Raw genomic sequence first — 16215 nt, forward strand, 5'->3', positions numbered from 1 at the left:
TTCTGGAATATAGTTTGGTGATATGGAATATAATTTTTTAAATGTCTCACTCTTTGACTTGGCAATTCTGCTTCTAGGAAACTATCCTGAGGGAATGACAGCCCCTTCTATCACCACCACTGACAAAAAACAAACCACTTTTGCATAAATATTTATATTACTGTGTAATATTAAAGTCTATTTTATCTTAATGGTGGAGTAAGTTATAGTATATCTCTACATGTAGCCATTGAAAATGATTCATAGTAATATGGCATATATGTTCATGTTGTTAAGAGAAAAATCAGGATGTTATGGATAGACAGGATAGGTAGATCTTCACTGTATAAAAAAAGTACAAATTTCTATGTTGAGCATATATCATGTTTATAAAACACTGATGAATTATCTGAATACTAAATGTCCCAGCTCCACTTACCAAATACAGCAGATGATCACTATATTTCGTGTGCTAATAATGAATTGCTAAAATGGTCATCCCTCTTTCCTTGATCAGGTGGAAGGAACAGAGTATGAAGAACTTACCAGTCTTCATGATTCAGTATATCAGCAGTCAGTTTCCTGGTTTACTTCACTTCAGGATCACATGAAAGAACAAATCTTAAGCCATTTTGGGTTGATGCCAGACAGGGAGTCTGAGCCTCAGGTATATTCTCCTTATTTCTTTTAGAATGCTATTATTTCCTGCTGTATGTTAAGACACATTATTCTGAAGGAAAATTTGCCCGTGCTGTGCTGTGTACTCCATTGTGATCACTTATGAACGGGTTCATTTGTCAACAGCCCAAAGAATCACCTAATGTAGTAGCATGTGCCTTTTGGAGCAAAACAACCAATGCTTTTTGATTAATAATGTGTGAAGGTCATTTATTTTCTATCAAAAATCATTTTTTCTGACTGGCTGTTGGCTTTGGTACTTTTACTTCTCTCACCCACTGTTTAAATCAGCTGTTTCAATCTTATGACTTAGAGAGTAATAATGTGTGTATTGGCATGAACAGTCCATATTTTGCACATACTATTGCCTTGTGCCTAATCAACAGATGTTGAATAAATGCAGAGAAAATCTAACTCCTGTTAAATTAGGAGTCTTCCTTGCCCTCTATATCCAGTCAGGCTTTCTCTGTGTTCCGCCAGCGTGCTTTCAGTGAACTTGGCTCTGCAAGCAGGGCGTGGCTTCGGGCTGTGAAGCGCTTCTAAGTGTACATGAATCCTTTCTTCCTCCTCCGGGTGACAGAGCCAGGCAGGGATGGCTTAGGCCTATGACAGAGTATAAAGTTTCTTCTGTACAAACTCACCTGTCTTGTGGAGAAAGCAGCATCCGGGACCAGCTCTCAGCAGGTTTGGGGAAAGATGAAATGTACTCTGTATTTTTCCCATCCACTGTTACACTCTTTTTCTATCTCTGGCCGACTTCTGTCTTTTACCCCCACCTGAGTTCTGTCTTTTCCAAACTCAAGACCATCCTTTAAGCCAAAAACTGCCTCAGTGTTACTCCTAATCTTCCAATAGAAGCTTCCACATCCTAAGCTAAAGTGACTTCAGAGTCTACCCTCTCTAGTTCCCAGTTGGATTCTGTATTCCTTTAGGGGTAGGATTGGAGGAGAATCCAAGATGGGAAGCCAGGCGGCCTAGATATCTTGGTTCTTAGTGCAAGGAATACTGAGAACAACTTTATGACTAGCTTTTGCTTAGATCTCAGTCCAGAAGTGTGTTGGGTTATGTGAAATATAAGCTATCAGGTAGCAGAATAATTCTTATATATTTAATTCATGATGACTCCAATCTATATATAATTAACAATAATTCATATATAGATGTTTTGTATACATGTGCATATTTATCACACAGATATTGTTAAAAGATTTATAATACTCAGACTTGTACACCTACTTTTAGCCTTCCTAATATTGAGCTTTCTATAGTATATTTAAAACTTAAAAAATAATAACACAGAACATTGGAAAGTAGAGGTGAAACTTATGGTCCCCTCTTCTGACTGGTATATACGCATAACAAGAGCTTTGAGAGAACACAAGCAATTAATTCATGGAATTTCCCTATAAAAGATGCTTCTCTTTGCAGGCTTTACGTTTTGTGAATTCTTCCACATTTAAATTTGTAACAGAAAAGTAAACTTTGTATCTCAAGGGTTGAATGGATGGAAAGTAGCTCTAAAATAGAAGGTGGCATTTAATCCTTGCCCCCGCCTTGTTGGTGAAACAAAGAGAAGAGACTTGCATTTTAGGTGCTGATTTTCTTTCCCTTTCATGTCCCTTGCAGAGTAACCCTAGTGGTCCTGCGTGGTCCTGGTGGATCCTGGCAGTGCTGCCTCTGGAGCGCAAGGCTCAGCTGGCTATTCTTGGCATGATCTCACTGAAAGAACGTCTGCTCGCCATTCGGCGGATATTAGTCATCATTACGCGTAAGATGAATAGTCGACAAGAGCTGGTTAATAGCAGGGAGAGAAATAATTGATTTTTGTTCTCTCTGTCAAGGTTTCTGGAAGCCCTTGTACTTTTATGAGGAGCGCTAGACGTGGACAAGTAGCATCCCATTCATCGTGCTTTGTAAAATGCTTGTTGAGGGTTACAAAACGGAACACTTAGCAAACATTGACTCCTGCTCAAATGTTAAAAGTTGGTGCCTGGCGGAACCTGACGGTACAAGGTTAGCCTGAAGTTTGCACGGAGCCCACAGTTGGAAACCAACCTAAGAAAATCTCCTTGAAGCAGATGCTTTAATGTGCAGTTCACTGACAGCAGGGAACACCACAGATGGTTGGCAAGTGGTTTAGGTTTTGCGAGAAAGAAGGACTCCCTCCCTGGTAAAGTATCTCACTACACCAGATGGGAACAGCATGCTTTGGTGGCTAGAGAGTAAGAGGGAAACCACATTTTTATCTGGAAGCAGATTTCTCAGAGCACAGGCTAACTGAAAATGCGCTTCGGCTTTGTGTGTCGCTGTGAAGTTGTGTGTGAAATTGAGGGATCGAACTGTTGTCCAGTACAGGAGCCAAAATTAGTCCTCACCCAAGAAGTAGTAGCTACCAGATAGAACTATGTTGTGTGTCCCGTAGTAGTTCAGATATCGTACATTGCATGTTGTAATCAGATGAACATCAGAATACACGAAGGTGTACCTTGGATATAGAAAAATCTGACAACAGTATAGTTGATTTGAGGATATATATTTATATGCACTCAATAAAGAGTGAGCAAAAGTTCACTAAAACTGTATGTGTATTGGAATGTCAAACATGCAACCAAACTAGTACAAAAACCCCCTTGAAAGCATAAGCCTGTCTCATTAATTTGGTGAACACTAAACATTTAGGAAACAGTCCTCTTCCTACCAGTATTTGCATTGGAAATTACGCCCATCAGTAAATCTGAGTTCACCATCCATCCACTCATATATGAGGACATTAACGTCTGCTCTGGAATGGGACTCTATCTCTTCCAGGAAAATATATCAGGACAGTGTGCAAGAAGGGGGGGGTGCATATGGGGTGTAAATATTCAGCAATCTAAAAATTGTTTTCCATCCTCAACCTAAAAATTGTCTCTGTGTCTTTTGAAAAGAAGTTTTAAAAGTGATCAGACCCAGTGTTACCTATTACAGAACAATACATTACAACTTCGACCTCTAATGCATATTGGTAGTATTAATTGGAATAACCGTGTGAACTAAGATACTGGATCATTAGCACTGGCCTAACCAGCTGGTGCACTGAGTTGGCTTCTTGGGCTGTGCCATGGATGCTCTTAACTAAAAGATGATGAGAACCAGACCGGAGAATAAATCACAGCTTTAAGTTTTGCTTTTTTCATTCAAGGTGTATCATATTTGAGGTTTTTTGTTTGTTTGTTTTTTGTTTTTTTTCCAGGTAATTTATTTTTTTTTCAATAAATGAAATTTATTGTCAAATTGGTTTCCATACAACACCCAGTGCTCATTCCAAAAGCTGCCCTCCTCAATACCCATCACCCACCCTCCCCTCCCTCCCACCCCCCATCAACCCTCAGTTTGTTCTCAGTTTTTAAGAGTCTCTTTGAGTTTTAACAGAATATTTCATAATGTCAGAAGTTGGTTGTTTATCAATCCATCAAACATTTTATTAGAAACTTTATAATTGTATTTTTTTTAATTGTATGGGTTTTCAATAGCTACTGCTCGGTTTCATTATGGGAGTGAGAAAATCCTCTTCTTGTATAACTTAGTCATAAAGAGAAAATGTGAAAGTATTTCCAATCAGATGTTTCTGGTACCTCACTTATTGCAAATCTCGTATCTCATCTTGAATATGGTTTAAAGGCAATTTGGCCATGTGATTTCTAAAATATTTTATTGATTCATGTGTTAATGATAGTATTCAACATTCTTAGGCATTGTATCCTAATCTGATCATCTAAAAGAAAGCAAAATTGTATCTAATATGCCAGGGGACCTTTCTTAGAAATGGCTCCTAAAAATGGGTATGCATTGACCATTTTCTTTTTTTTTTTTTTGAGAATCTTTCCTACGTTAAAATCGTATCATTGCTGTTTCCATTTGGGAGTGTGTAAAATAGCCACAGTGTGATCCTAGTTTCTGCAGGAGCCTTCCTGAATTTAAGTCTCTGTGCTCGGAGTACCAGGGCTTTTTCTGTCCCCATCACATGCTGTGGCTTTCTCACCCTTACGCCTGAAATGTCATAACTGGCACAGATCTCTGATTGGAATCATGAATTATCGCTTCCTGATTCTGTCTGCCTCTTTCTGAATTGTCACCTTGTTCCTAGTGCTCTTATGTAAAAGACTGTTCAAACAAGTAATGATGTAGATAGAACAGCCAAAGTTTTGGTTGTTTTTGTCTTTTGACACCCAAGGGAATGGGTGCTTCCCATGCGACTGCTTCATGCTGTGTCCAGTATCTCACCTCTCTGCCCAGAGCAGAGCAGGAGTAGATGGGTATTTCCTGAGCACTTAAATGACAGGAAGTTGGATCAAGGAAAGAATATTTCAAGTCATATTATGAAGGAAGCTTCCTTTCAAAAACTTAAAGAAGGACACCTAAATTCTGGTTTGCTACAAATTTAGCTAACGCAGAATAGCTTTGCCCCTGCCCCTGCCCTCTTTGCTGTCATGGAGATGTCGTTTCTAATATTTCTCAGAAAATAAGCTCTTATTCAGAGTCAGAACATTCAAGTTTAATTTTACTGAAAATGTTCCAACACTAATGGTCTAGTTAGTTCTGCATCAGAATAAAAGCAGAATCTACTTAGAGTAATAATAACAGTGTGGGGGAGTAATTTTTCTTCTTTAAATATAGTAATTGAAGTACATTCTATACACTTTGTTAGGTATTTTTCCATTTCACTCTCCTAAGTGGCTTGACTCATAATTCCATCCCTGCATCCCTGTGTCTCTGAAATACAACTGATATCCTGACAGGCAGTATTCTGAAAGCTTAGATTTTTAGGGTACCACATTCCCTATGTGTCCTCATCTTCAGAATTGAAAGTTAGAATACTTTTTAAAGTTCCAAATTAAAAAAATTTTAAATTTTAAGGTCTATCCATGGAACCACAATAAGTATTAGCTGATTCATGTGCCAAATTTTGGAGTGTTATCCCATTTTTACAACCACAACAGTCTTTCTCTTAAGCATCACCCTCCTTGACCTCCCAAACCAAAAAGCACCAAGACTGTTTAGTAAGTTGTATCTCAACTATTAACATACATTAAGCCTTACCACAGGACTTTTAAATCATCAAGGAACAAAATAGATGGTAGAGTTACCATGAACTATGACATTATCATTTTGTCATAAAATTATTTGAAAATTGGCAGTTGGTACAATCAAAATACTCCATTGCCTGACCTAGCTGTATCACATAGAAGTCATTATGCTTTTTAAGTTGCTTTTTAAAAGTACTCATCTGTTTCTTCTTTTCTCCTTTTGTGTTTTCTCCCACTACTTAAATTACTTCAGTAGATACCACTCTGTAAAATTTAGATGCTTTTAACGTGGATGGAACTGGAGAGTGTGGTGCTAAGTGAAATAAGCCATACAGAGAAAGACGATACCGTATGTTTTCACTCTTATGTGGATCCTGAGAAACTTAACAGAAACCCATGGGGGAGGGGAAGGAAAAAAAAAGAGGTTAGAGTGGGAGAGAGCCAAAGCATAAGAGACTCTTAAAAACTGAGAACAAACTGAGGGTTCATGGGGGGTGGGAAGGAGGGGAGGGGAGGTGATGGGCATTGAAGAGGGCATCTTCAATGAAGATATGAAGAAGAAAGAGCCATTAGGAGGGAAAATAAATGTGGGTGATTTTTGTTTGTTCAACAGGCATGGGGTTTTATTTTTTTCTAAATACCCTTATGAAACAGGGTAGAGAGGCTCCCATCTCCCATTTTCAACCTGGATAGCAGCGGCAGCTTGAAGAAAGAAACTCTTCCTCTGTAGCTCTACCCCTGCTAAAAGACCCTGTTATGATTCTATGTTTCATCAAAACCCAAAACCCGGGAGGCTAGATCTGGATGAGTAGGGTGAGCTGCATCAACCACACATGGGAAAAATTGAACCCTTAATGTTTCCCAGTATCACCTTGTCCCTACTGGCACCGCTTCATTCTGAGCCATTGACTTCTGACTTGTAGGAGAAGGTCTTTCTGCCTTTGCAACTCCTCACCTTAACTTCACCTTAATTTTGGCTTCTTGACTGATAAAAAAATTACCAATATCTGCTGAATCCTGTCAAGTAGCTTTTAGTAGTAGGTCTGCTTTTAGGTGAATATTAGCATATTGACTATTAGAATATTGAAGTAGCATAAACTATTGAGGAAATTAGAGTGCTGCTACCCCCAGGTGGACCATTTGGGGGACACTAGTTCTGACTTGTGGCCAAGTCTTAATTTCTAAAGGTGGCTGGGTGACAATGCAGAGAGGTCCGTGCCATTGGAAGACAAGGTTGTTGTTACTCATAGTTCCACTAGAAATGAGAGGCATGAACTTAAGGCCACACGGGGAAGCACCAGAGCTAGAAGGCAGAAGCAGGAGTGAAGACAAAGCGTGGGGAGGGCCTTTATTGTGTTTCTGTGGGAAACACCAGACAGGTCAGGGGAAACAGCTTAGGATTGTCTAGTTTGGATGATCATGATTGGCTCTGGGCTATAAGAGTGGGATCTACTTGTCTGGTATTGAATCCTGGGTGAGTAAGGCCAGGACTCTTTTCTCCTAGACTGTAAGAGCCAGACAAAGGAGGTGGCTCAGAATATGGGCTCTGGGTTGTTTAGTTCTCATATGAAAGGCATGCTTCCTTGTGGACCCTTTGCTGTCTCTGACTGGCCAGCCCAGGAGGGTCAATCTCCCCAGCCAGTGAGGCCCTGGAGATGTCAAACGCATGATTTTTAAACGCATGATTAGTACAATTGGTCCTCCAATATTCTGACATCATATTAAGGAAACTTCAGGGTGATGACAATGGAGACATTAAAGAGTAAAGCGTAAGTTACCTTAAACACATAGAAAGCATTTTATTGTGAGAGTAAAAAGGAGAAGCATAAGGAGTCCTTGAGGCCAGTCTATAACTAAGGTTCCCACTTATAGGCCTTAGTCAAGATGATAGATCTGGAACTCTGGGGGGTCTTCAACACTATCTTGGTGGAATTGTAAAGTGTATACGAAGTATGAGTGTGATGATGTCTCAATGTATTTCTCAAGTTAAGATGGCAGGCCCAGCAGTTACGCTATTGGAGGGTATGATAACTTAGTAAATACATTAACGATTAAGCAGTTATGTGTGTGTAACCAAAGAAAAGGAGTGTTACAATTAGAGACACAGGGCAAGAGAGGTGGTGGAAAGCTGGAGAGGGCAGTAGAAGGTGGCAGTGGAGAGTGAGTAGTCCTCTCCCAGACACTGGAGGGGTTGGCAGAGACAAGGCAGGCTCTTCCTGGGGAAAGTAATAATCACCATTAATTTTTGGAATAGTGTACAGATAGTAAACTCCATCAGATTTCACTTTAGGCAGGGGAGTATATGGGTGTGTGTTTTGGCAGAGAGCAAGGAATATACCAGAGTAATGCACTAAATAGGCAGCAAGCTCAGAAACATAATAGAATCCCTGATATTGAAGGAAGAGAAGTAAAAATGTCCTGGGTTTACTTTGTGACTTAGCAAAGGTAGTCTGTGGGCATAAGTTCTAGTGTCCAGTGTAGAGTTGTCTCCAGTGGCAAGCTTGAGGTCTGGGCAGTGAGCTTCCAGGCCAGAGTGATGTTGTATGGGGTTTGGGACTTGGGGTATCCATTTTAAGTAGGTACCCACTCAGGTCGATGTGGGTCTCAATGTTTGCTATGTTTGCTTGAAACAGTTGTTTACTTCAGGTGTTTGCAAACCAATGAAAACGTCCAGATCAACAGTAATAAGACCAACAGTCAGCAGAATGGTGGGCAGCTACACCTGGCAGAGTTTTTGGCTTTGATTTTTGCTTCAGGTTCACTTGGGTCCCTTATCAGCTGCTCAGCTGCCTGACCTATGGGAATGTCCATGATTAATGCATCCCAAGAAAGCATGTGCCCTCGATCTGGCTGCTAGCCCTTGTTAGATGGGGGAAAGATAGAAACATTTATAAAGGGAGGGGAAACATTGTTAAAGGGCCTAACATATATAATGAGTTTTTAATATACATGAAGGCAACACATATCCCCCTTTATTTTATTTTGTTTTCTTTTTTTTATTTTTGAGAATGTGTGTGTGTGTGCGCGCGCACATATGCAGGCGCACGTGCGTGAGTAGGGGAGGGGGAAGAGGGAGAGAAAGAGAGAATCTTAACCTCCACACTCAGTGCGGAGCCTGATGCAGGGCTTGATCTCATGACCTTGAGATCATGACCTGAGGCAAAATCAAGAGTCAGCCGCTCAACTGACTCAGCCACCCAGGTGCTCCTGTTCCTCTTAAATAGAGGAAAGTGCAATCAGAAAAAATTTTCCCCAACTTTATTGAGGAAAATGGACAAATATAATTATATATATTCAAAGTGTGTAACATGATGATTTGTTATACATACACACAGATAATTAACACCTCCATCACTTCACATAGTTAACCTTGTGTATGTGTGTATGTGTGTGTGATAACAATGCTTAAGATCTACTGTCAGCAACTTTAAGAACACAATACTGTATAATTTAGTCCCTGTGCTGTACATTAGAGCCTCAGAACTTATTCTTCTTATAACTGTAAGTTTGTACCCTTTGACCTACATCCCCCCATTTCCCCCTCTCCTCAGCCCCTAGCAACTCTGCAATTCTATTCTTTATTTCTATGAAATCAGCTTTTTTAAGATCCCATATATAGTGATATCATAAGTATTTATCTTTTTGTGTCTGGTTTATTTTCACTTAGCATAATGTCCTCTGTGTTCATCCTATTTGTGACAAATACCAAGATTTCCTTCCTTTTAAGACAAAATCATACTCTATGTATATAAATATGTGTGTGTATGTATCAGATTATCTTTTTCCAGTCATCCCTTGAAAGACATTTAGGTTGTTTCCATATCTTGGCTATTATGTGAATAAGCTGCAGTGAACCTGGGAAATGAAGATATTTCTTCAAAATACTGATTTCTTTCCTTATAGGATTTCATTTTATTTCCTAAATGATTTACAAATATTTGTTTCCCATTCTATAGGTGCATTTCCAAATTGTTAATTGCTTTCTTGCTATGCAGAAGTACTTTAGTTTTATGTGGTCCTACTTGTTTGTTTGATTGCCTGGGCTTTGGGCATCTTATCCAAAAAGAAAGCATTGCTAATACCAGTATCAAGGAGCTTTTTCCTAGGAGTTTTACAGTTTCAGCTCTTACATTGAAGTCTTTAATCCATTTTGAATTAATTTTTTTTTAATTTTTTTTAAGAGAGAGAGAGAGCGTGCACAAGTAAGGGAAGGGCAGAGAGAGAGAAGGAGAGAGAGAATCCCAAGCAGGCTCCACACTGTCAGTGCAGAGCCCAATGTGGGGCTTGAACCCACAAAACATGAGATCATGACCTGAGCTGAAGTCAGGAGTTGGGTGCTTAAGTGACAGTCACCCAGATGCCCCTTTTTTGAGGTGATTTTTATAGGTATAAGATAGCTGTCAATTTCATTATTTTGCATGTAGATATCCAGTTTTTCCAACACCCATTTTTTGAAGAGCCCATCATTTACTCATTGTGTTTTCTTGGCACCCTTGTCAGGATTAGTGGACCATATCTGCACAGGTTTATTTGGGGGCTGTCTGTTCTGTTCTACTGGTCTGTGTGCCTTTTTAGGCCAGTATGAAACTCTCTTGATTATTATAACTTTGTAATGTAGGTTGAAATCAGGAAGTGTGATGCTCCCAACTTTATTCATCTTTCTCAAGATTGCTTTGGCTTTTGGGGTCTTTTGAGGTTCCATATGAATTTTAGGACTTTTTTTTTCTATTTCTGTAAAAAATACCATTGGAATTTTGATAGGGACCACATTGAACTTGTAGATCACTTTGGATAGTATGGACATTGTAACAGTATCAGTTCTTCCAATCTAGGAACATAGGCTATCTTTCCATTTATCTGTGTCTTCAATTTATTTCATCAGTGTCTCTTAGTTTTCAGTGTACGGGTCTTTCATCTCCTGGGGTAAACTTATTTCTGTGTATTTTTGATGCAATTATAAATGGGATTTTTAAAAATTTTTCTTTCTGATAGTTTGTTAGTGTATAAAAACGCAACCAATCTTTATATATTGATTCCATATCCTGCAACTTTACTGAATTCATTGATTAGTTCTTACAGTTTTTTGGTGGTATCTTTGGGGTTTTCTATTTATAAGAGATAATTTTACTTCTTCCTTTCCAGTTTGAATGCCTTTTATTTCTAGGATTTCCAGCACTGTCTTTAATAAAAATGGTGAGTACTTGGCTTGTTTACGACCTTACAGGAAAGGCTTTTAACTTTTTGCTGTTGAGTGTAATGTTAGCTATGGGCTTATGATTCATAGCCTTTATGACATTGAGAAACATTGATTCTACGCCTAATTTATTGAGAGTTTTTATCATGAAGTGGTTTTGAATTTTGTCATATACTTTTTCTGCACTATTGAAAAGATCATATACATTTTATCCTTCATTCTGTTAATGTGGGGATCACACTGTTCGATTTGTATATGTTGATTTTTCTTTGCATCCCAGGGGTAAATCCATCATGATCATGTTGTATAATCTTTTTAATATGCTCTTGAATTTGGTTTATGAGTATTTAGTTGAGGATTTTGTGAATCTTTCTTCATCATAGATATTGACCTGTAATTTTTTTCTTATAGTGTCCTTGCCAGGTTTTGTGTCATAGTAATGATGGCCTTGTAAAGTAAGCTTGGAAGTGCTCCCTCTTCTTCGATTTTTGAGATGGTTTGAGAAAGATTAGTATTAATTGTTTAAATCATTGGTAGAATTTACGTGTGAGGCCATCTGTTTCTAGGCTTTTCCTTTTAAGAAATTTTTGATTACTGATTCAGTCTCCTTGCTTGTTATTGACACTCATATTTTCTATTACTTCATGATTCTGTCTTGGTAAGTTGTATATTTCTTTGAATATATCCATTTCTTCTAAGTCATCTCATTTGTCGACATAAATGTTCAGAGAATTCTCTTAAGAACCTTTGTGTTTCTGTGGTATCATTTGTAATGTCTCCTATTTTGTTTATCACATACTTGAACCACCTCACTTTTTTCTTAGTCTGGCTGAAGGATTGTCAGTTTTATTTTAAAAAAAAACAATTCTTCATTGATCTTTTCTGTTGTCTTTCTAGTGTCTATTGTATTTACTTTCTGCTCTAATTTTTATTCCTTCCTTTTGCAAACTTGGACTTAGTTCCTCTTTTCCTAGTTTGTTAAAGTTTAAGGTTAGGTTTATTTCTTTGTACACATTTACTAGGCATTAATGTAAACTTCCCTCTTTAGAACTGCTTTTGCTACATCCCATAAGTTTTGGTATGCTATGTTTCCATTTTCATTTGTCTCAAGACAAACCCTTTTGATTTCTTTTTTGATTCATTGATTGTTCAGAAGTATGTTATTTAACTCCTACGTAGTTGTGAATATTGTAGCTTTCCTTCTGTTATTGATTTCTAGCTTCATATCATTGTGCTTGGAAAAGATACTTGATAAAATTTCATCTTTTAAATTTATTAAGACTTGTTTTGTGACCTTTATATGATCTATCCTAGAGAATGTTCCATGTGCACATGAGAGGAATGTATATTTTGCTGCTGTTGGGTAGAATATTCAGTATATATCTGTTAGACCCATTTGGTATAAAGTGTAGTTCAAGTCCATTATTTTCTAATTGATTTTCTCTCTGGATGATATCCTTGCTGAAAGTGGGGTTGAAGACGCCTGCTGTTAACTGCTTTGCTGTCTGCTTCTGACTTCAGATCTGTTAATAATTGTTCATTTTATTTAGGTGCCCTGATATGTGTTATCTGTATATGTGCAGTTATTATGTCCTCTTGATGAATCGATTCCTTTATCTTTTTATAATGATCTTCTTTGTCTCTTTGTTACAGCTTTTGACTTAAAGCCTATTTTGTTTGACTTTAAGTTTAGCTGCCTCTGTTCTCTTTTGGTTTCCATTTGCATGGAATATATTTTTCTGTGTCTTGACTTTTAGCCTATGAGTATGGTTAAAGCTTAATTGAGTCCCAGCATATATTTGGGTCTTATTTTTTTTTAATCCTTAGCCACTTTATGTCATTTAACTGAAGAATTTAAACCATTTACCTTAGAATAATTATTGATAGGAAGTGACTTACTATCACCATTTTGTGAATTGTTTTCTGACTGGTAGTTCATTTGTTCCTTTTTTCTTCTGTTGTCTGACTTTCTAAATTAATGATTTTTGTAGCGATATGCCTTGAGTTTTTTTCTCTTTATCACTGATGTATCTGTTATTAGGTTTTTGCTTTATGATTTCCACGAGGCTTTCATAATGCATTTGTAGTTTCAATAGTCTATTTTAAGCTAATAAAAAGTTAATTTTAATTGCGTAAATAGTTCTACACATTTACTTGTCCTCTACATTTTATGTTGTTGATGTCACAATTTCCATCTTTTTATATTGTGTGTCCATTAACAAAATATTGTAGCTATAGGTATTTTTAACACTTTTGTCTTTTAATGTAGATGCTAGAGTTGAAAGTACTTTGCACACTACCATTACAGTATTAGGGTATTTTGATCTTGCCTGTATGTTTATCTTTACCAGTGGTTTTATATTTTTATATGTTTTCATGTTACTAATTAGCATCCTTTGGTTTTATCCTGAAGAACTTCCTTTGGCATTTCTTGTAAGGCAGGTCCAGTGGTGATGAATTCCCTCAGCTTTTGTGTATCTGGGAAAGTCTTTATCTCTCCTTCCTCACGGAGGGACAACTTTGCTGGGCAAAGCATTCTTGTTTGGCAGGTTTTTTCTTAGAGAACTCTAAATATATCATCTCATTCTCTCCTGGTCTACAAGGTTTCTGCAGAGAAATCTGCTGATAGCCTTATGGGGTTTCCGTGTATGTGATGTGATGAGTCTTTTTTTTTTTTTTTTCTCTTTGGCTTTTTTCAAAATTCTCTCTGCCTTTGATTTTTGAGAGTCTCATTATAATGTGTCTCAGTGAAGATCTGTTCAAGTTGAATCTGTTTGAGCTTCATATGCCTGAATGATCCATATCTCTCCCCCAATTTGGGAAGTTTTCTTCCATTATTTCTTTAAATGGTTTTCTGTCTCTCTTCTTTTTCTGTGACATTCATAATACGGATATTTTTTTGCTTGATGGTGTCCCATAACATAGGTTTTCTTCACTCTTTTTCTTTTTTTGGCCTCTGATTGGATAATATCAATGCTCTGTCTTTAAGTTTGCAGATTCTTTCTTCAGCTTGTTGAGGCTGCTGTTGAAGCTCTCTGTTGCATTTTTTCATTTACTTTATTATATTCTTCACAGTATTATATTCTAGAACTTCTATGTGGTTCTTTTTAATGATTTCTAAATGTTGAATTTTTTGTTTTGTTCATGCATTATTTTTTCCGAGTTCATTGAGTTGTTTATCTCTGTTTTCTTGAATTTCACTGAGCTTTTTAAAAATAATTATTCTGAATTATTTTTCAGGTAACTCATAGAGTTCCAATTCTTTGGGGTCAGTTGCCGGAAAGTTAATTGTGTTCCTTTTGTCATGTCATGTCTCCTTGCTTTTTTTGTGTTTCTAGTGGGTTTCACATTGATGTCTGAGCATTTGAGGGAGAATTAACCTCCTCTAGATTTTTCAGACTGGCTATGGTGGGGAACGACTTTCACCTGACTTTCACCTGGTGGGCTGTGAGGGCCCTGGCTTAGTAGGATGCATTTCTTGTTCTGGGGAGGGTACAGTGGCATAGTTTCCATGCAGGTCTGTTAATTTTTTTCAGGTTTTAAAAAAAATTATAATGTTTATTCATTTTTGAGACTGAGAGAGCACAAGCAGGGAAGGGGCAGAGAGAAAGAGGGAGACGGAGAACCCAAAGCAGGCTATGTGCTGTCAGTGCAAAACCCAATGTGGGGTTCAAACCTAAGAACTGTGAGATCATGACCTGAGCTGAAGTCAGATGCTCACCTGACTGAGCTACCCAGGCACCCCATACAGGTCTGTTAGATGAGGTCAGTGTTAGTGAGGACTGTGGGGATCTTTAGTGGCCAAGACTGTGCAGGGCTTGCTGGTGGCAGTGGCAGCTAGGTCTACTGGAGTCCTTGGTGGTGAAGGTTGCTAGAGTTCTCCTGTTCTCTATTGTTGCCCATGGAAGGAAGTTCTAGCTGAGAGCATCCCTCCCAGCACCAAGTCAGTACACTGATACTCAGTGGAGCTGTGGTCCAGGTCAGTTGCACACGGAACTACCAAGGTGCCTGGGTCCTGAGGCACAGGTGCGCCTGCTGCAGCTGTGGCACCCATGTCTGAGGTACTGGCATTTGCAGATCTACAATGAGACCAGGGTTGGGAGCTTGCTGCATGATTTGGGTCCCGGGAGCAGGGGATGCAGTAGTGGCACAGACCCTAGGATGACAGAGTGCAGCAGTGGCCTGGGCCGAGGGGGCAGTGGCCAGCATCCATCAGCACACCCTGGGGGTAGTGAGTCAAAGTTCCAACTCTGAGTCCAGGGGGCAGGAGACAGAGCAACAGCAGTTTGGCCAGTAGTTATGCTGGATCAAGGCTCCAACTGAGGAACCAGGGAGGAACACAGAACTACAGTGGCATGGCCCGATGATGGCAGGGCAGAACTGTGACTTAGGACCTGGGGAAGAGGTGTGGAGCAGCAGCACCTCTGCCCCAGTAATGGTGGGTTGAAGCCCTGACTAGAACCTTGGAGTCAGACACAGAGCTGCAACAGCACAAGCTTGTGATGGCGGGTCAACACTGTGACTTAAGACCCTGGGGGCAGGTCTCACCGCAGGGACCACTCCAGCCTCAGGAAGAAGACCCTGTAGGACTCTGAGCAGCTCTGTTAGCTGGGTTCAGCACTGATAAAGAATGTCAGGGTCCTCAGTAATAAAGGCTGCAAATGTCCACTGCTGGGGGGCCCTGCTCTCCTTTCCCTGTGGGGTGACATCCCTCTGAGGGGATCGCTCTTGGTGCTGAGCTGCTCTGGACTGAGTTGGGGTCTTGCATGTAAAATGCTTCCTGCACTTTTGTAAGTGGCCATCCTCAGGTTTTGAGCTCTACAGGGTTGTGGCTGCTGCTTTTTTGTCGTCCAGAGCTGTTTCCACTTGGTGTGGAGTTATTCATTTGTTGCTTTTGCTATTTTTGGCAGGGAGAGAAGAGCACTAGGACTACCTACCCCATCAACCGCAAGATATTTTGGGGGGAAGTTTTTAAAAGTTTGTATGAGGAGTGAGGCAGCCAAGAGGTCCTGAATTAAGAGACATTAAGGCCTGGGGCACAATTGGGGCCATCGAAGGGTCTGTTTGCTAGACTCGACTTTGAAAAGGAAATGTTTGAGGACGTCATTATTTTTCAAACTGGTTATCTGGGACCTAACAGGGACATGAAAGGTCTGTTGAACATCTTTTCCAAATGCCCGGCATTGCATATTCTGAGAAGTGACATGTATGTCTTGATTACTATTGAAAATGCCTGAAACCCCAGAGGAGTAAGAAGTGTCCTGGCAAAGGCTTGTGTTGTGGGTCTAGTATGTATGT

At 39.2% G+C, this 16215-nt stretch overlaps 1 protein-coding gene across 2 annotated transcripts in view; it reads left to right on the forward strand.

Moving 5' to 3' along the window:
- The window catches only part of LONRF2 (LON peptidase N-terminal domain and ring finger 2), a 46060-nt gene extending 42223 nt beyond the window's left edge, over positions 1-3837 (forward strand). For both annotated transcript variants that reach the window (XM_053890582.1, XM_019453977.2), the window contains exons 11-12: positions 497-646; positions 2284-3837. In XM_053890582.1, the coding sequence (XP_053746557.1) occupies positions 497-646; positions 2284-2478 (345 nt within the window). In that variant the 3' untranslated portion in view covers positions 2479-3837. The remainder of the gene's footprint in view (positions 1-496; positions 647-2283) is intronic.
- The last annotated feature ends 12378 nt before the right edge of the window (positions 3838-16215 follow it).

This window comes from Panthera pardus, unplaced genomic scaffold (assembly GCF_024362965.1).
Source record: "Panthera pardus isolate Hobbes unplaced genomic scaffold, ASM2436296v1 HiC_scaffold_25, whole genome shotgun sequence".
In the NCBI taxonomy this organism is placed as follows: Eukaryota; Metazoa; Chordata; class Mammalia; order Carnivora; family Felidae; genus Panthera; species Panthera pardus.